This window comes from Nansenia antarctica (assembly GCF_963989245.1).
Source record: "Nansenia antarctica genome assembly, chromosome: 3".
Classification (NCBI taxonomy): domain Eukaryota; kingdom Metazoa; phylum Chordata; class Actinopteri; order Argentiniformes; family Microstomatidae; genus Nansenia; species Nansenia antarctica.
Window position 1 is genome coordinate 6,785,205 of NC_137688.1, and position 19,830 is coordinate 6,805,034.

At 46.8% G+C, this 19,830-nt stretch overlaps 2 protein-coding genes across 5 annotated transcripts in view; both read right to left on the bottom strand.

Moving 5' to 3' along the window:
* Positions 1 to 61: 61 nt before the first annotated feature.
* higd2a (HIG1 hypoxia inducible domain family, member 2A) lies at positions 62 to 5,784 on the bottom strand. The gene is made up of 2 exons (XM_080525173.1): positions 5,582 to 5,784; positions 62 to 1,189 (listed from the first exon to the last, which is right to left on the bottom strand). The coding sequence occupies exons 1-2, from the start codon at positions 5,727 to 5,729 to the stop codon at positions 1,026 to 1,028; spliced, it is 312 nt and encodes a 103-aa protein (XP_080381299.1). The 5' UTR covers positions 5,730 to 5,784; the 3' UTR covers positions 62 to 1,025.
* A 1,203-nt stretch (positions 5,785 to 6,987) lies between these two features.
* LOC308153517 (ankyrin repeat and KH domain-containing protein 1-like) overlaps positions 6,988 to 19,830 on the bottom strand; it is a gene marked incomplete at its 5' end in the record, with an annotated part of 45,244 nt that continues 32,401 nt past the window's right edge. For all 4 annotated transcript variants that reach the window (XM_080526684.1, XM_080526682.1, XM_080526683.1 and 1 more), the window contains 12 exons: positions 6,988 to 7,632; positions 8,136 to 8,297; positions 8,664 to 8,848; positions 9,271 to 9,507; positions 10,691 to 10,816; positions 11,275 to 11,464; positions 11,990 to 13,646; positions 14,110 to 14,259; positions 14,832 to 15,002; positions 15,518 to 15,909; positions 16,151 to 16,350; positions 18,788 to 18,959. In XM_080526684.1, the coding sequence (XP_080382810.1) occupies positions 7,573 to 7,632; positions 8,136 to 8,297; positions 8,664 to 8,848; positions 9,271 to 9,507; positions 10,691 to 10,816; positions 11,275 to 11,464; positions 11,990 to 13,646; positions 14,110 to 14,259; positions 14,832 to 15,002; positions 15,518 to 15,909; positions 16,151 to 16,350; positions 18,788 to 18,959 (3,702 nt within the window). In that variant the 3' untranslated portion in view covers positions 6,988 to 7,572. The remainder of the gene's footprint in view (positions 7,633 to 8,135; positions 8,298 to 8,663; positions 8,849 to 9,270; positions 9,508 to 10,690; positions 10,817 to 11,274; positions 11,465 to 11,989; positions 13,647 to 14,109; positions 14,260 to 14,831; positions 15,003 to 15,517; positions 15,910 to 16,150; positions 16,351 to 18,787; positions 18,960 to 19,830) is intronic.

Consider the following 19,830-nt stretch of genomic DNA (forward strand, 5'->3'; position numbering starts at 1 on the left):
CTTACAAAAAAACAGTCCAGTCCAGCACTACTTAGAAATAGATTGTAACCACCCATGCCTGTTGTTAAAATGAAGAATTAAGATGTATGATATTCTTAATTATTTAAGGTAGCTAGAAATGTCTTTTTTTTTTTTTTAATGCTTTGAGCTTGTGGCCTTGTTGATCTAATTCCTTACTACTGGCACTGTTTGTGCTTTATGGCGAGATGTTTTTCCCAGGGTGACAAGTCTGTACAAAAATTATTAATTTGTTTATGACCAAAGAACCTTACAATCTTGGTATATCCTCAGTGGAGTGCCATACACCTTAGAAGAAATCATATAATTGGGGGTTTGTGCTTTGGTTTTAGCAGTCCTCATGTCATGGCCATTGACAACATGCTTGAAGTACATCATTAACATACAAAGGTTGTACACTATTCTGTTTTTATTTGAAATATGTATGATTAATTAGGAGACCCCTCGTTTTTCGCAAATGTATTGCCTAAATCTGTGATCACATGTTGCCTATTTGGATATAAAAGAATTCTCATACAGATAAGAGAACGTTACACACGGGAACTGGGAAACTCTTGGTCCATCAATAAAAACAAACTGAGGTCTGTCTCTCTATCCAGCAAAACGTTGTCATCATTTGGTCTGTACTTGAACACTCTTTCACTCTTCAAATATTACAACACACAAATGGTTAACGTTTACATTTTAATGAGGGGATGATGTGGAGAAAGAGATGGCTTCATCCGGAAAGCAGCAGTTTCCTCAGATTGATTAAGTGAATGTATTGTACTTACTACTTAAACTAGTTATGCACACAGGTTGACCTGCTTGCTTGCCATCTGCAGAAGATGGAGCCTGTGTGATCTCACTGGGCCAGCCCAAAGCACAGTTAAGGAAGCCCCCAAAAATCTGTGTTGGCCTTTAAATATCTGTTCATCATTCTAGACATTATATACAACACATTTCTTTCACCACAGTTCACAGTGTTGATGTAAGTTGGCAATGGTCTGCTTCAGCTCGCGTCTTCACTACTTGTTCTTCAAAGCCGTCGTGAATACGCCAAAGATGATAGCCACTACAGTGAAGCCTTGTGCAAAGATGCGCCCTCTCATCAGCAGCTGAGACTGTCGGGTCTTTCCTTGTTTGAAGGCGCGGAGACCGTAGACCAGAGCCCCAGCTGTTCCCAGACAACCTGAGGAGGAGGAGAGAGACCAGACAGGTGTGATTCACTCATGTCAGGCATTAACCTTCCCTAGATTATCATTCATTTCTTACAACTAAAATGCAAAACCTGGACACCCGTCTACCAGTGTGGCATGTTTGGTTTGATTTATTAGGATCTCCATTAGGATACATCCTGGGGTCCACACAAAACATATAGGTACAAGAAACCATCACAAAACACATACAGTACAGACCAAACGTTTGGACACACCTTCTCATTCAATGTGTTTCCTTTATTTTCATGACTATTTACATTGTAGATTCTCACTGAAGGCATCAAAACTATGAATGAACACATGTGGAATGATGTACTTAACAATAAAGTGTGAAATAACTCTAAATATGTCTTATATTTTAGATTCCTCAAAGTAGCCACCCTTTGCTTTTTTGTTGTTAATAAAATAAAAAATTGTTGTTAATAAAATATATAATTATATTAAATATATATATAATAACATATTATTAGTAACATATATTATATTTAATATTATTATTATATATTTTATTAACAACAACAATTTTTTATTTTATTAACAACAAAAAAGCAAAAATAAATAAAAGTAAGCAATGCTCACGCCCAGGGGCGCCGCTAGAGATTCTGGGACCCATGACAGAATATCATTTTGGGCCCCCCCCCCCCCCCCACCTAAACCACCCATCAACCTAGACAACAGGCACGTGCCGTGAGCTTTTAGATTGGGTAAGCATAAGATATAGAAATACACATAATTACACATACACGCTATCAGTGAACGCAGTTTCAAGGAAATGCAATTTTGATGCCCTAGAACCCGCTAATAAACTGTAGAGTCACTTTGTGATCAGATTACCAAAAAAAAAAAAACAGTTGCCAGTTTCGACTATATCAGGGGTGCTCATTGTTCAATCTTTTTTGAACCAAGATCTTTTCAAGTAGCCAACCTGCTGAAATCTACAAGTCCAGTTTCAACATCGCAAACGCACACACGCACAACACAGACACACACCGTTTCCATCCTCCATAGTAAACTCACAACACACTTTCTTTTCACACTTTTGTCACACAGGCACTTGACATCACATCACATCTCTATCTCTCTCAAACACTTTTGGTCCAGAACCACTGGCACGGACAGCGACATTAGGCCTATCTCAGCGATTGATTAAGCAGCTCTTTCTCCAAACAAAGGTAAAAGCAGAGGAAGTCTTAAATAAGGAGCCATAACCAGCAGTACAGCAGTACTCAAACCATATAAACAAGCACAGATCGCCACCAGCCTCGCGAATCATATAAACCGCTCATACGATACCAGGCTTGCTGTAACCCCTAGCGACTCTCCCTTTCTGGGTGTGAAGATCGGTGAGTGGTGGCCTTTAGCCAGTAGTTGTGTTTTTCCAGTCCAGTCCAGTCTACGAAATCCCTTTAGGTCGCTGACAGTAATGTCCATATTCACAAAATCAAGCAAGTTATCCTTATTGATTATTATTATTTAGATCGTTTGAGCTAGCTGGCATAAGCTATTCTGCCGGGCGAGAGAAAGTAAGGTGAAATGTTAAGTGAACTTGAAAGTGATAAGAGCCAATCAGTAGCTCTTATCGGAATGAACGAACTACTGATTGGCTGGTAAGCATGCTTACCCTGGCCACATTAAACAGTGGGCTGAGGCATTGAAGAAAAAAAAGAAGACATTTTCACAGAGAGACGCAGACATTACATTATGACATTTCAGCAGAGAGAGAAGTGCTTATAATGCAACGCAATGCAAGCAAGGAGAATAGCGAGTGCTTACTCCTGCAGGTGGCGCCAAAATGAATGACTCCTGCTGCCCTGGGACCTAAAATACGACTCTTTTAATGAAAACAAACAAACGGTTACATGCACTTTTATTTTAAGATTTTCACTGTCCTTTTTTATTTTTTCGTTGGATAAGCACTGCTTTACTATGCTTATATGGACGACACGTTCTTGCTAGACAACCCAGTTGAAGTTGATGAACGAAATCCAATGATGGACATCTTTTGTAAATGTAATTTAAAATTACTTAATACAGGAATCAACAATTCAGCAAAGAAATCTCAACATTCTTTAACTTATTAAATTAAGACTTGAACAACAGAAGGACAAAAGTATAATTAAATGAAGATTTGAACCCAATTATAAATGTATAAATCACACAAAAAGTATAAATATAATTTTAATGGGGTGGTATTGTGTCTAAATACATTTAGATCTTTTAAAGATCAGTTGGCCATAATACTGTCAGGATTAGATCAATGAAGAATTACAGCAGAGATATTTACTGACTCAGCATTGCTTGTTTCACACAAAGACAAAAGTGTTTTATACAAGAGGGACAACACAGACATGGTGCCAGCGAAATTGAATAGTGAAATGGGAAAAAGGTAATTTTTACCCACTGCGGCAGTACTGTGGAATAGTATACCTGGAGAGCTAAAAACTATATCTAGCCTAATGCACAACGATTCAAGATAGGAGTAAAGAGACCAAATCAAAGCTAAACGCTGGGCCTTCTTAGTAGCAAAATCTTTAATAAGATCCTTGAAATCTAGTGATAAAGCCAACTTGCTGTGCTGCTGTCATTGTCCTTTGTTACTTCTTGCTCTACATAATTCATAACATTTACATTTACATTTTTGGCATTTAGCAGACGCCTTATTCCAAAGCGACTTACAATCAATACATTTGAATACTAAGCATGTGAATCAGCAGTCCACTATTCGTTGCAGGAAGAGTACTCTAGCTCGGGCCCGGGGCCACTGATAGAAGGAAAAACCTTCTCCCTATTATATATATATCCATAATATGTCCTATAGTAGTATTAACATAGTAATACATACATTACACCAGATTAGCTAACTTAAATGTTATCTAGCTAGCTAACAATAATATTAAGATGCCAGTGGTCAATGTTATTGCAATTACTGGAAGAACTATTAACTAAATATGAATATTAGCTAAAGTTGTATTCAATGCTTGCATGGTAATGGAGCATACATTAAAATATTCAAAATCTGTTTGTTAACCCCAAACTCCTACTGCTCACCTCCTTCTCCTTCAGCTGGGAGGTTGCATCTGTGCATGACGTCATTAGCATGTAACCTTATACTAGTTAGCAAGCTAGCTAGCTATAGCAAGAGTGCATAGCTGCTGAATTCACTGAGCTCTAATAACCTATATTTGGACCAAAATTGCCCTCATCTCATAACATAACTGAAATGATACTGACAGTGTACTGTAAGTTAACTTTACTTGAAGTTAATGTTAATTAGCTGTAGCGAGCTAACTAGGTCATCCACGCAGTGATTAGCTAGAGCTAAACCACACAATGTTGGCTAGGTAGCCTACATGTTATGGACCCCAAAAGAAGGTCTGTGAATGAATACTTTTTTTTTTTTTTTTTACTTTGTGACTAGCTGTCGCCCTTTTTTGTCACTCTCCTCGTTCTTTACTTTTACTTTTCTCTTTTGAGACCCTTACCTGACTTTGGCGTTGCCCACCATGGCCACATCACCCCCATCCTTGTCAGACTATTCGCGGTAACGTTCCTCTCACGCGCGGTGGACTGAACCATGCAATGAATAAATAGAGGGGTAAATGATAAGGCTTAATTTTGTCAAACATAGAGAAACAAAACTCCAGTTTGTTTCTTTTGTAACTTTTTTTAATACATATAATAAGTCGGCTACATTAACTTCCTTATGATAATAATAATAATATTATTATAAATATAATATATTTTTAAAAAAGATTCTCTTGGGCCCCTGTCAGTGCTGGGCCCTTAGAATCGTCCTAACTTACCCCCCCCCCTAGTGGCGCCCCTGCTCACGCCCTCCGTGTTTGGTGAGCATCACATTACACAACAAAGACGAACCATCCACACACAACAACACACAACACAAATACTCAGTTAGGAGCACCAGTGGTAAGTAACTACATACATCTAATGCGTATGAGGCCACTGACAATGTAACTGAATTGCACTAGTCTAAAAACATGAGTTTATTATGGAAACTCCTTGACAAGGGCATTATGATCCCTGGGAGGTATTTCAACAATGTTCCTAAAGGAAAAGTCAGGCTTATTCTGATAGGTCTCGCGAGACTTGTAAAAAAAATGCCTGGTTTATTTCGATGAATCTCGCGAGATTAAGCAATATTGATGGAATACCCCCCAGATCCATGTAATGTTTCATAAGTGGCCACCAGGCAGTAACACCACATTGTTACAATCAAGAGACAGTTGTAGAAATAACCAAATAAACCACACCGTGTTCGATAACATGTCCAGGACAACGCGTGAAATGTGACATGTGAAAGTTATAAGAAGGTTGCGTGATGCAGCCCTGCGCAGTCAACTCACCTATGGGGACAAACGGGTTGTCGCTGGCTTTCCTCATGAACTTCTCTTTGAACGTCTCTTGTGTCTCTGGTCGCGCCAGGGGGTTAAATCCTTCAATAACGGGAGGCTGGGACATGTCGAAGACACCAACTGGCCCTGGTTGAGTCATGTTCGGTGCCTGTTGTGGTGGCAGCAGGGACAGGGACAGGGCTGGGGGGCTGGCAGGGAGAGAGCTCAACAAGATAGTTGTGAGGACGTAAACATGAGGACGTAAGCGTGATGACGGAGAACGTCACGTAAGGTTGCCAGATGGGATTGACACCTTCCAGCCTAACCACAGTCTAAAAACCCAGCCCAGAATCTACAGTATATTGTGAGAAAACCGCTAATTACTATTGGGATGGTTGCCCATCTCATGCCGCTAAACTGTACGTCTGTTGCCAATGATGTTTGTCAAATTAATTTAAAAAAAAAAAACTGCACATTGTATGGTGTGTGTTTTAACTTCACGCATTTTGTAACTTTCAGGCACTGACATTTTGATACCGCCCAAATGCTATTTATCCAGCCCAACCCGCCCAAATGCTGTTTATCCAGCCCAGTGTGATCAAAAGTAGCCCTTTTGGCCTTACACCGCCCCATCTGGCAACCCTTGAAGTGGGCGGGGTGGGTGCAAAGGTTGGAACAAAGATCTTGAATATGTAAGAGATTCCACCCCCCAAAGTGAATTATGCCTAGGGTCCGTTTTCTTCTTTTGTCTCCACATTCCAAATGTTTTAAAATCACCCCCCAAAAACCCAATGAGGTTAAAGTAGAGTTCCTCAGCTTTTATTTGATGGTATTTGTGTACATATTGGTTTCACCATTCCTAAATTGAAAGACGTTTTGCAGTCCCCCGATTTCAAGTTTGGTATTTTGGTGGACAATATTTTGCATAACTGTCTGAGGTCTTTAACCCATTCAGTGAATTCAGGGACATGAGCTCCCCAGTCTTGATAGTCAAATTAGGATTTTCCCTGATAGCCTTTCCTGGTTGTTTTTAAGGCTGGCCTTAAAGTTGATTACCTGACCTGGTTAAAGCTGCAGGCAACAGCGTCAGCTGGCTGAAAGGACGTCACCTCAGCCTGCTGCACATCAGAAACATTCAGGGAGATGTTATTATATAGTGTGTTCCTCTTGTCTAACAGATATTACTTCAAGTTAAAAATCTGGTCAATCTCAATACACATCCTGGTTTTTGACCAGGGCATCACACATCAATCAGGCTAAACACCAAGCTGACACCTCCTCCATTAAGGTAATCTTCTGTTGTCAAGTCTCCCACAGAATTATGAATAAAGTACCTCACACAAAAAATACATTTCAATCTTTTTATTGAATATTAAGGTAAATATTTCACATTAATACAGGCTACATAAAGTGGAGCCACTATACGACATGAAATTTACTCTCATTTTAACCCTTTTTAGTATGTAAACAATTATACATGTATTTACCACTCTAAAAGGTTTCTGATTTCTGTCTCTCTCTTTAGGTAATCATCATCTAGTTCTTGGCTGAGTTTAAATAGCTACGTCATATCGTCGAGCCCCCTTCAGCCCAAGAACAGTGTAATGTGGGTTTAAGTCAAAATCGCTAAACTACGCAGAGAATGGATCCTGTTGAACAGGTAATCACGTTTGTTCGCAGACATATCAGGACATTGATAACAGCCCCCTCACCAATTTTTCATATTTCTTCCTCTTGTTTTTTTTTGTTTTCTTCTTCTTTTTTTGAGATAGGCACATCAAAGAATGGTGTCAAGATCACTTCCCAATTCTTCAACCTCTGCTCAGCACTCTCTGGTCTACTAAGTTAACAAGTTGCAATTTTCATTTTTTTAAAATCTCGTCAAGGTTTTCCAAGTCAGTTGGAACCTCATGTTTGCGCTGTGGGACGAGCTGTGTGTGTGTGTGTGTGTGTGTGTGTGTGTGTGTGTGTGTTTGTGTGTGTTTGATTGCTGTCGACGCCGTCTAGTTGACGTGGTTCATGTGCACGTTGCCCACGTGAGGGGCCCAGGTACCAGGCCACACCTGGGGGGGGGGGAGGGGAGGGAGGGGGGAGAAGAGGGGAGGGAGGGGGGAGGGAGGGGGGAGAAGAGGGGAGGGAGGGGGAGAAGAGGGGAGGGAAGGCTTCCATTAGCAATGAAACAGGATCAAACAACATTCCTTGGCTTTCACTGAGAAGAGTATTCTCAGTATTGACTAATCCCTTCATTCCTTGGCTTTTACTGAGATTCAAATCGTATTATACCGGAAATTAGTGTAATAATACAGTATATAACATTGCTTATTTGTATAAAACACAGCTACATAACGATATTCACCATTACAGACTGTCTAAGATGTGACCCGTGGGACTTGAGAGTACCTTTCTTGTGTTATCCTTGACGTTTTTGTTTTTCTTCTCTTACGTGTATGCTTTTTAGGCTCCTTCGGAGCCGATAACTGTATACCCCATTTTTAAAAAATTTCATATAAATTAATTAATTCCCTCCTCTGACGTGGCCGGGGGTAGGAGCCCCGTGCGTACGTACCTGCTGTGGGTCAGAGTTGTCTGCGTTGGGGACCACCTTGATGATGGGGCTCCACGCGGGGTCGGCAGTGTGCAGGCCGTTGTACATGGGACCGCCGGGCCCCTCCCCCATGGAGGGGTGGGGGGGCAGCATGGTGCCCCCGTACATCGACAGGGGCAAGCCCTGGGGACAGGGACGAGACAAGGGTTGATCAGGTACGGTACTGGTATGGTTCAGCTATGGTGTTGTGACACAACAATGATTTCAATTGGTTCTGTTCCAAGTCCTGTGTTTCAATTAATAGAGCAAAATCCAGATTCTGCAAAATTCTAATTCTGAAAAAAAATAAGAGTGTGCGCTCTAGTAGTCTAGTCTATTCTCTGCAAGCTTTTTCTAACTATTGCGACATAAAAGTCTGTACAAAAGTTGACATGTCGTGACGTTAGAATTATAAGGTTCTATCTCCACTTTACAGAGTGTGTGTGTGTGTGTGTATGTGTGTGTGTGTGTGTGTGTGTGTGTGTGTGTGTGTGTGTGTGTGTGTGTCACCTTGGGGAAGTCCATGTAGGTGTTGGTCATGTGTGGGGGCTGGTGGTAGCTGTTGGCAGGGTTGGCGATGCCGGTGTCGTCCTGCTCCATGGGCTGGTGCTGGGAGAAGGCCGTCTGCTCAGCCTGCAGCTGCGGGTGCATCATGTGGCTGCTCATCAGGGGCTGAGACCAGCCAGACATGGCCTCTGTGGAGCAGGAGGAGACACAGGAGGTCAGACATGACACACAGGTGGTGAGACATGACAGACAGGAAGTGAGACATGACAGACAGGAGGTCAGACATGACACGCAGCAGGAGGAGGAGCTTATTCATAGAAAAAAAAACACTCAGGTCACACCTGTCTACCTGGGAAGTATTCTATCAACGTCGCTAAAGGAAAATCTAGGCTTATTTCGATAAGTCTCACGAGATTTATCGAAATAAGCCTAGATTTTCTTTTACCGACGTAGATGGAATACCCCCGTTTACCTGTTTACCCCCCCCCACCACCTGCTTCTATACTGTCACATTATTGCATGATCACAGCCCTGACAATGCTTTAACACTACACAGAGACCCCCCCCCCATGATCACAGCCCTGCCACAGAGACCCCCCTCCCTCCTCACCAGAAGAGCTGCCCACGCCGAAGGACCATATGCCCCCCTGTCCGACCGGGGCCGTGTAGCTGGTGGTGAGGAGGGGGGGGTTGACCGACCCCGTCTGTCTGATCCTGGCCAGACGCTCCGTGCCGATGGGGGGGGGAACCTTCCGGTCCTGCTGGCAGGAGCTGCCTGGCTTGGTCTGGGGAGGGGGGGCCGAGGACGAGGACGAGGCGGTGGAGGGGGGCGGCGCTGTGGGCTCACCTGGGGAGAGAGGCGGGGGGGTTAAGGACAGGGGACTCATCACCTGAGGTGGTCTGTGTGTGTGTGTGTGTGTGTGTGTGTGTCTGTGTGTGTGTGTGTGTGTGTCTGTGTGTGTGTGTGTGTCTGTGTGTGTGTGCCTGTGTCTGTGTGTGTGTGTGTGTCTGTCTGTCTGTCTGTCTGTCTGTCTGTCTGTCTGTCTGTGTCGGTGTGTGTGTGTGTGTGTGTGTGTGTGTAAATTAGGGCTGCAACGATTAGTCGACATAATCGACGACGTCGATCATAAAAACTCGTCGACGTGGAATGACGCATCGTATTAAAAACACACGAGCCGATAATACAGAGCCGCGCTGTTCATTTGTAATTGCAATGCACTACAGGAACTGCAGCTGATGTTGTGCTGACGACAATTGACCACCAGATGGCGCCGTGCCTAGTGTTTCTGCTATATGGCCGTGATGATAGCGCCCTCACGTGTTCATACATTAGTATTGCAGTGTATCAGATGAGTGCAACGTAAACGCATTTAAACGGTATTGTTCATTCAATGTACATTGTTTTGATCTCAATCATTTTAAATAAATAATGTTAACTCATTCATAAAGACAAGTGTAGTGAATCCAGAACCTGATGTATCAACATACTGCTCGGTTGCTGGCAAGGCAAAACTTTGAGTTGTTATTTTATTTTAAAACATTTGCACATTACCAAGTTTATATTTGCACTTTCATTTGTATTATTTAATTTATTTATTATTTATTTTGTTTCATTGAAACAGAGATTGATTATTGTATGCATTAAATGTTTTGGAAGGTCCAAATTCAAATATTTCATGAGTCATTATTTGAATTTGCAATGGGAACGTATGTTAAGCCAGAGAGACTGGACAACAGGGTGACATTCACAGGTGTGCAGACTTGAGAAGGTGAGGTACAACATGCACTGGAGCCCGCGGCCACACGACTAATCGAAAAAATAATCGACAGATTAGTCGACTACCAAAATAATCGTTAGTTGCAGCCCTAGTGTAAATGTGTGTGTGTGTGTGTGTGTGTCTGTCTATATGTGTGTGTGTGTGTGTGTGTGTGTGTGTGTCTGTGTCTGTGCGTGTGTCTGTCTGTCTGTGTGTGTGTGTCTATATGTGTGTCTATATGTGTGTGTGTGTGTGTGTGTGTGTGTCCAGTACCTGAGGAGGATGCGCTCCAGGGGTGTGGGGAGAAGTGCTGTCTGCTGAAGGAGGGGGTTCCCACGGCGGGGGGGCCGTGCAGGTACACTGGGCTGCCTGAGATGCTGGTGGCATAGCTGGTCAACGCTGGGGGGGGGGGGGGGGGGAGGGTCACCATTACCATCAGAGGTAGAGTGAAGACACACACACGCCATACACAGAAAAAGGACCTCTTCTTCATGTTAATGATAAGATAGGACTTTTACTAATTCAACCACCCCCAAAGACTCTGACTCTCTCACTCTCTGACTCTCTGACTCTCTGACTCTCTCTCTCTCTCTCTCTGACTCTCTCTCTCTCTCTCTCTCTCTCTCTCTCTCTCTCTCTCTCTCTCTCTCTCTCTCTCTCTCTCTCTCTCTCTCTCTCTCTCTCTCTCTCCCATCCTTCCTGTCATTCTCTACTGTCTTTATCCCTCCTCTTTATCCCTCCTCTCTCTCTCTCTCTCTCTCTCTCTCTCTCTCTCTCTCTCACCCATCCTTCCTGTCAGTCTCTACTGTCTCTCTCTCTCTCTCCCCCCCCCCCCCCCCATCCTTCCTGTGTCTTACCTATGGGGCTGTTGACCATCCTCTGGGAGGCAGAGCGGTAGCCGGGGGCCTTGGAGCTGTCTGGGGGGGGCTGGGACATCATGCCCTCCATCTGGCCCATGCCCAGGTAGGGCGGGGGGGCAGAGTACGACTGCTCCGGGGGGGAGCGGGCGGGGAGGTGGCACGCGCCCCACACCTGGTTGTTACCCACCTGGGAGGGGCAGACACACAAGTGATCACAACAATGAAAACCAGGGGGGGAAAAAAAACACTGGTTTACCAGTGAATGGACTGTTTGACGGTGATAGAGTAGCAGTGTGAATGCAAGTGATGCTAGCAGTGTGAATGCTAGTGATGCTAGCAGTGTGAATGCTAGTACCCATCCTTTTATGTATAGGTAAATATGATAAGAATTTAGAATTTAGCAGACGCTTTTAATCCAAAGCGATTTACAATTACAGATTACAGGGACATTCCCCTTGGAGTAACTGAGGGCTAAGTGCCTTACTCAAGGGCTAAACACTAATGGTGGTGTTCCTCAGGTGGGATTTGAACTCACAACCTTCTGATCACCAGTCAAACTCACTATCCACTAGACCACCACTACCCCTTTTTTTAAATGTTATTGTCCCAAATCATGTTTGCCTTGGACACACACAGTACAGTGTCCGTGGGTTAAAACACAACACAACACAACACGACGACAGGTAACAGTCACCTGAGCGGCCACACCCACCTGGCTGCTGTTGTCAAACATGCTGCTGAAGTGGTTGAAGATGGCGGCGGGGCCGAAGTTAGGAGGGGGCATCTGTTGGGGCTTCCCCCCTCCGTGGACGTGCTGCATCTGGGAGCCCCCCCCGTTCATCAGGCCCAGGCTGGAGGGCACCTGGTGGGGGCCGGGCGCCTGGTGGCTCTGGGGCTGTTTGGGGGCCTCGTGTGGCACGTTGAGGGGCACGAACACAGACTGCTGTTGTTGTTGTTGCTGCTGCTGCTGCTGTTGTTGCTCGGGGTGGGGGTAGTAGGGGGGCCCGGGGGGCTGCATGCGGTGGGAGACGCGGGGCGCGGGCGCGGAGAAGTGAGGTACGGTGTTGTTGTTGTTGTTGGGGTGCGTGACCGTGTGGGAGGGGGGGGGGCCGTGGGAGCTGTGCTTCTGGGCGGGGAGGAGGGGGGGCGGGGGCTCTGTGGAGGAGGACGAGGGAGGGGGGGGCGGCAGCTGCTGTCTGGACTCAGGCTTGGGGGGCTGCGGCGCGGCGGCGGCGGTGGGGGGGGCCGAGCTGGAGGTCTCTCCGGCTGACGCGGGGGCCTGGTTCTCCAGAGACGGGGGGCTCTTCTCCTTGCCCGGGTGGCCCAGGAGGGACTCCGACTTGGGGGGAGGCTGGGAGGCGAGGGGGGGGGCGAGCGGAGGCTGGTGGGGGTGGTTGTTGGGGGCCGTGAGAGACGTCATCAAGCCCGGCAGTTGATGGGCGGGGGACCCCGAGACCCGGGACGCGTGACTACCGATGCTACCGCTACTACTGCTAACGGTAGCGGCGGAGGCGGCGGTCGTCATAGCGACGGCGTTGTTGGGCTTGGGCTCGGAGGGAGCGAACAGCTGCTTCCTGACGGAGGAAGGGGTGGGGGCGCTGGGCTGGGGGGGGTTGGAGGAGGAGGAGGAGGAGGAGAGCGGGGGAGGGTGCGTGGGGGGGGTGTGAGGAGAGGAGGCGGCGCCGGCAGCTTTAGACGTAGGAGGGGCGTGAGGGGAGGAAGCGCCGGGGCTGGGGAGAGAAGGAGGGGGGGCCGTCACTGTGCTGTGCTGCTCGCCGCCGTGGGTCGAAGAAGAACCGGGCCGGGCCTGGCCTCCCCCTCCGTTGTGTTTGGGCGAGCTGTTGGCGCTCCCGGGGCTCACGGGCCTCACGGGGAACGGACCCCAGGTGCTGGCGGCGGGGGAGAAGGTGCCCCCAAACTGGGCCATGGGCAGACGGGGGTGGCGGATCTGGTGCATGGTCTGGGCCGCCAGGAGGGCCAGCTGCGGGTGCGCGTAGGCCAGGGGGAGGGACACAGGGAAGGGCTGCCTCACCCCCGACCCCGACGATGACGACAGACCCCCCTTGCCCCCCCCGCCCATCTTACCCCCCGCCACCGCCGAGGAGGAGGAGGACAAGGAGGAGGAGGACATGGAGGAGGAGGAAGACGACTGGAAGGAGACAGAGGAGGAGGCGACCAGGGAGCTGAGGGCCTTGGGCCCCAGGGAGGAGGAGGAGGAGGAGGAGGGGAAGGAGGGGGCTCCCAAGGGGATCTTGGAGCCCGGGGCGCGGATGTGGTTCCTGGGGATCAGGTCCTCCAGCTCCTTGGCCGGGTCCTGGATCAGGGCGTTGATGAGCTGGACCGCGTGCCGCGTCGACTCCGTGCCACCTCTGGAAACCAGAACCAGAACCAGAATCAGAACCAGAACCAGAATTGCTTCTATTACATCAACGTACGGATACAAGGAGTACAACTCTTGGGTTCAGATTCAATTAGACATCGGCGTTGTAGCAGAAATACTAAATGAATAATAGAATAAGCAACGACATCTGTTTATACAATAGCCAACGGCATCAGAGCGTCAATAATTGAACAGCAGCGGAATGAATAGCAGCGGACATCAACATTCTTAATATAAACATTACAGAAAGTACCAGATTCAAGTATCAGGTTGCCTATCTGGCATATAAACCACCACAGGGGGGGTCAGGTGACTTGATACCTTCACACCCGCATCACAAAGGAGGTCCTAGTAAATGGGGGGGGGGGGGAGAGTCAGAGTTAAGCCAGGAGACTGAAGGGAGACGGTAATAGCGGTGAGTCACCAGCAGAGGGCGCCTCCTGCCTCCTTACCTGATGGTGATCATCCTCTCTCCGTTCTTGTCCTTCTGCTTGTCCACGTCGATGTGGGCGCCGGTGACGTCCTGGATGGCCGTGATGTTGCAGCCTCCCCGGCCCATGATACGAGACACCACGGAGGCCGGGACAGACAGCTTCTTAGATCTGGGAGATGGAGGGGAGGGGGGGGAAATAGATTAATAACACATGGATAACAGGGTTATAAAGCACCAAACGGTCGCCGGTTTCACAGACAATTAGTACTATTGTCATTGCTGTCTCAATTGAACGTTTGTAGATGTTTTATGTTTCCAGGTAACATCCTCTAAGGGACAGATGGAAACTAACCTTGGCTATAATCTGGCTTGTTTACAAGCTCTCTCGTAATACATGGAGTTATACTGTCCCTTCTCAAATAAACAATCAAATCAAATCACTTTAATTTTGTTGTTTTGTGGTTAAACCTAACCCTAGACTAAAAAACATCTTCAATGGAGATTCTACACAAGGCTTAGAGCCTCGTCTATGAAACCGGCCCGTTAAGAGTCATCAAAACAAGTATGTGATTAGCTCAACAGGGGGGGGAAAGGGTGACCGTTTTAGTCAGACAAAGACACAGATATAGGAAACAGTATCCCTGGATTTTCCCTGAGGTGAATCATTCATCGTTCATCATTCGTGTGTGTGTGTGTATGTGTGTGTGTGTGTGTGTGGTGGTGTACGTTTCCGCCCCCCACCTTCTGACCACCTCCTTCCAGCCCTCCTCTCTCTTCTGGCCCCTCTTGGGGCTGGTGAGGCTCAGCTTGCTGTTGGGGGAGGTGATGGGCAGGGACATGGTCTTGAAGGGGGAGGGCAGGGAGCTGGGCGTCAGGGAGCTGGGCGTCAGGTCGCTCATGGGCTCTGGAGCTCTGGAGGAGGAGGAGGAGGAGGAGGAGGAGGGAAATCAACTTCAGTCGTGATTTGAGGACAATATTCTATCTTTACTGGCTGGAGGATGTTACATCTTACCTACTGTATACAGAGGTTCCCAAATGTATATTGGTCTATTTTTATCTGTTTTATTTTAGCCTATTATTCATTATCAGACTATTATTCATTATTAACAATAATGCTATTATTAGTACTATTGTCATTGCTGTCTTAATTGAATGTTTGTACGTTTTTAGATGTTTTATGTTTATCTGTCTGTCTATCTATACCTACATAAAATAAGGGCCCTGTACGAGTTCCGTTAGCATCCACCAGTAGCTGGTAGGGCCGGTGGTGAGTTGGATCCCTGCTTAGAGCAAGCTACTCTACTCCGCACGCTCGCTACGATAAATGTGTTATTTTTAACTGAAGACCCTCATGCGGGTCTGCTTACAACGAGTCCCTTGACCCCCCTGGGTCCCACCCTGGTCCCCTTGCGGCTGGGCAGACTCACCTTTGCGTAGGTTTGGAGATGGAGACGGTGACCTTGTTGTCCACTCTGCCCTCACTGTGCAACTGGGGGCAGTGTCTCTTCTCCGGGCCTGGCAGGAGGGCGTGGGGGTGGGGGTGCACCATGCCCGAGGAGGAGGAGGAGGAGAAGGGGGCGGTGGCGGCGGAGGAGGAAGAGGAGGAGGAGGAGGAGGAGTAGGACGAGGCGGAGGAGGGGAGATCGGGGAGGTAGTTGAGCTCCTGACTCTTGCCCCCGCTGCTGCTGCTCTCGCTGGCGCAGTCGGTGCTGTCCAGGGGGTCCGAGTCGCTGTTGCCCCCCGCCCCCGTCGTCACCCCCCCGCCCCGCGGCTCCCCGTGGATCTTGTTCTTGTCTGCCTTGTGCTGCGCTAGTGCCACCTGGTGGACAGACAGGTTCATCACAGCGTGAGTTGAAAAAAAAATAACATTTGGCATATTTGCGTTAAATATATTAAGTAATTTGAGACGCTTCGTTCGTTGCGGTGATGTGGATGAAGGGAGGAGGGGGGGGGATGTGGATGAGGGGGGGGGGGGGGTGTGGATGAGGGAAGAGTGGGTTGTGGATGAGGGAGGGAGGGAGGAATGTGGATAAGGGAGGGAGGGATGAGGGGGGCTGTACCTCAGGGTCTTGCAGGGTGATGGGGTCGCTGGGCGAGGTCTCCTTGGTCTTGTTCTTCTTGCTCTTGCGGTTGGCCCCGGGGGTGGTGGCCACGCCCGCGCGCTTCTTCCCGAAGGCGCAGGTGAAGGTGGCGGAGGTGGCGGGGATGCCGATGGTGGTGGTGGTGGTCGCGCTGGGGGGCTCGATGGGAACCTCTTCTTCTGTGGGGGGGTGGGGGGGGGCAGACAGGACATGAGTTAAATGAGACAGAATATGCACAACCTGATACTTGAATCTGAACGTTCCGTAATGTTGTTTACATTAAGAATGAGGATATATATTACCGTATTTTCCGCACTATAAGGCGCACTTAAAAGTCAAAAAAAAAAAAAAAAAACGACAGTGCGCCTTATAATCCGGTGCGCCTTATATATGGATCAAAATGTAAAAATTACATGACCAATATTTTTTTTTTAATAATAATAATAAAATGTTTCAGTACGACTGGTAAACTACAAAGCCGCACCGCTTGCAGCATTACGGTAATCAGTAAACGACGGCCGCCATCTTGGAATCTCCGCGAATGCTATGCTATTGTTATGCTATCATGTGCTCTGAATGGATGCCGTACTCACCCAACTGTTCAATTCGGACACTCACACCGCTTGCAGCATTACGGTAATCAGTAAACACCGGTGTTGTGCTTACTCACAGTCCCACACCACAAGACCCCAAGTAAAGAAGACTAAACAGAGTTTCCGAGGGAACAAAGTGAGATTCTTAGTGCTTTCAACTTGAAGTTTTAAAGTACCCACTCGATATAATAAACAACAGTTTAACGATCACTAAACACTTATCATTTGTGTATTGGATTCATTATTCTCGTTTGCCGGAGGCTACCGGTAAGGGAGGGTTGATTTGTAAACATACTTTCGTTTTAGCTCGTGTTCAAAAGCAAGAACTGTGTGTTCATCTAGTTATGTGTAGTTATGTGTTTTTAGCATGTCGATGTTCTCCCAGTATGTTGTCATGTTATTAAAATACAGTTTAGACCTTCGTAGCGATGTGTTTTGTTAGCTGTTAGCCGCTAGCAGCGTTTGTTGTGGTTTGGTCAGATTCACTTTTCTCCCATTCAGTGTTTGAGATTAACCAACATTCAAATACGCCTGTCGTGTTCAATCTTTCTCTGATTTGAATGTATGACACATCATTTGAAAGCTTACAATCTGTAGTTTAAGCATGTGTAAAAACTGAAAAAGTACGTTGCACATTTCACCAGGAGCTGTCACATATTGGTTGTTGGTTATAATTGTATAGCCTATTGGTTGTTTTCTGGTGTTGTTTTGCTCTGTTTGTAGTCTACTTGATGTACTTTTATCAGCTGTTAAATCACCACAGCGGTTAATCCACTAATAGAGATAATAGCAGATTGAAAATGCTTGTAGCTAACTACTCTATATCTCGTGGTTGCAGCTATTGCGAATTGCTATTCACGCGAGTCAGCTGTGAATCACCGCAGGTCCTTGACGCTTGTTGCAAAAATGGATGACGAACGGCTGATACTTGAGGTGGAAAAATATATATTTTTGACAGTGGAGCAGGTAGAACGTTGATGGTGACAACGCTCAGGTGGAGCTTGGACAACGGGAAGTTGACACAACACCGATGGAGAGGTGACGCAACGCAGTAGGTGGAGCTTGGGCGTAACGCAACCCCAGTCAAACGTTTGACTGCAGTATCTATTCTATGCGCCTTATAATCCGGTGCGCCTTATAATCCGGTGCGCCTTGTGTATGAAAAAAATTCTAAAATAGGCCATTCATTGAAGGTGCGCCTTATAATCCGGTGCGCCTTATAGTGCGGAAAATACGGTATATATAGAAGATATATTCTGCTGCTATCACTTATTCTACTGTATTATTGACACTGTGACGCGAATGTATATAGAACTACAGCTATTGTTGATTGGTCTATATCCTGCTTATTCTTATTGATTGTTGTTTATATCCTGCTTATTCTATTATTCTTGTATTTTGTATTCTGCTGCAATGCCAACGCCTAATTAAACCAATCCGTACATTGATGTAAAAAAAAGCAATTCCAATCCAATCCAAATGAGACAGCCCATATGGATCACAAGGTGTCCTTCATCTATTTTTCTATTGTTCTTCTCTCTATTTCTCCACAGTGAACAACACTCCATGTCCTGCAGTAATGTTGACATCCTACATCTGTTCAGGGGGGTATTCCATCAACGTCTCTAAGGAAAATCGAGGCATATTTTGATAAGTCTCCTGAGTCTCGTCACAAATAAGCCTGGAAATGTTTATAAGTCTTGCGAGGTAAATGGTAAATGGACTGCACTTATATAGCGCCTTTTATCCAAAGCGTTTTACAACGGCCTCTCGTTCACCCATTCACACACCAATGGCGGCAAGCTACCATGCAAGCGCCGGCCGGCCCGCTCATTAGGAGCAATTTGGGGTTCAGTGTCTTGCCCAAGGACACTGACATGTGGCCAGCCAGGGCTCGAACCGCCAACCTTGCGATCATTAGACGGCGCCACAGCCGCCGCGCTGACAAAATAAGCCTGGATTTTCCTTTAGCGATGTTAATGGAATACCCCCCAGGAGAGTTGAGTGTTTGGTGTGTGTTTACCGTCGTCGTCAGAGTCCTCCTTCTCCTCCTGCATCTCACAGTACTCCTCCTTGGTCTTCTGTTCCTCCTCCTCCTCCTGCTTCCTCTTCTGGTCCTCCTTCTTCTTCTTGCGTTTCTCCTTGCGTTTCTCTCTCTTCACGGCCAGGGCCTGCTTCTTGCTCTCCTCTCTGGACTGGAGGGGCACAACGTCACAACGTCAATATTAAAAAGATGCCATACAATCGCATGGTCCTTGGTCCGATTCTGGCCATCGACATATGACTGCTTGTCATCCCCCCCTCTCTTTCTCTCTCTCTCTCTCCCATCATTCCTGTCAATCTCTATTGCCCTAAATATACATATATTTTTTAAAGATGCCATATCTTCCCCTCCTTCCATCAATTCATATCTGTCAAGGCAACTGGTCAATATGTGTCTACCTTCTCCAGGTCTAACGTTCTCCAGGTCTAACGTGACTCCAGTCATGTGGACCACCCAGACCCTCTACCTTCTCCAGGTGTGACTAACATGGTCCTCTACCTTCTCCAGGCCTGACTAACATGGTCCTCTACCTTCTCCAGGTCTGACTAACACGGTCCTCTACCTTCTCCAGGCCTGACTAACATGGTCCTCTACCTTCTCCAGGTGTGACTAACATGGTCCTCTACCTTCTCCAGGCCTGACTAACATGGTCCTCTACCTTCTCCAGGTCTGACTAACATGGTCCTCTACCTTCTCCAGGCCTGACTAACATGGTCCTCTACCTTCTCCAGGCCTGACTAACATGGTCCTCTACCTTCTCCAGGCCTGACTAACATGGTCCTCTACCTTCTCCAGGTCTGACTAACATGGTCCTCTACCTTCTCCAGGTCTGACTAACATGGTCCTCTACCTTCTCCAGGCCTGACTAACATGGTCCTCTACCTTCTCCAGGTCTGACTAACATGGTCCTCTACCTTCTCCAGGCCTGACTAACATGCTCCTCTACCTTCTCCAGGCCTGACTAACATGGTCCTCTACCTTCTCCAGGTCTGACTAACATGGTCCTCTACCTTCTCCAGGTC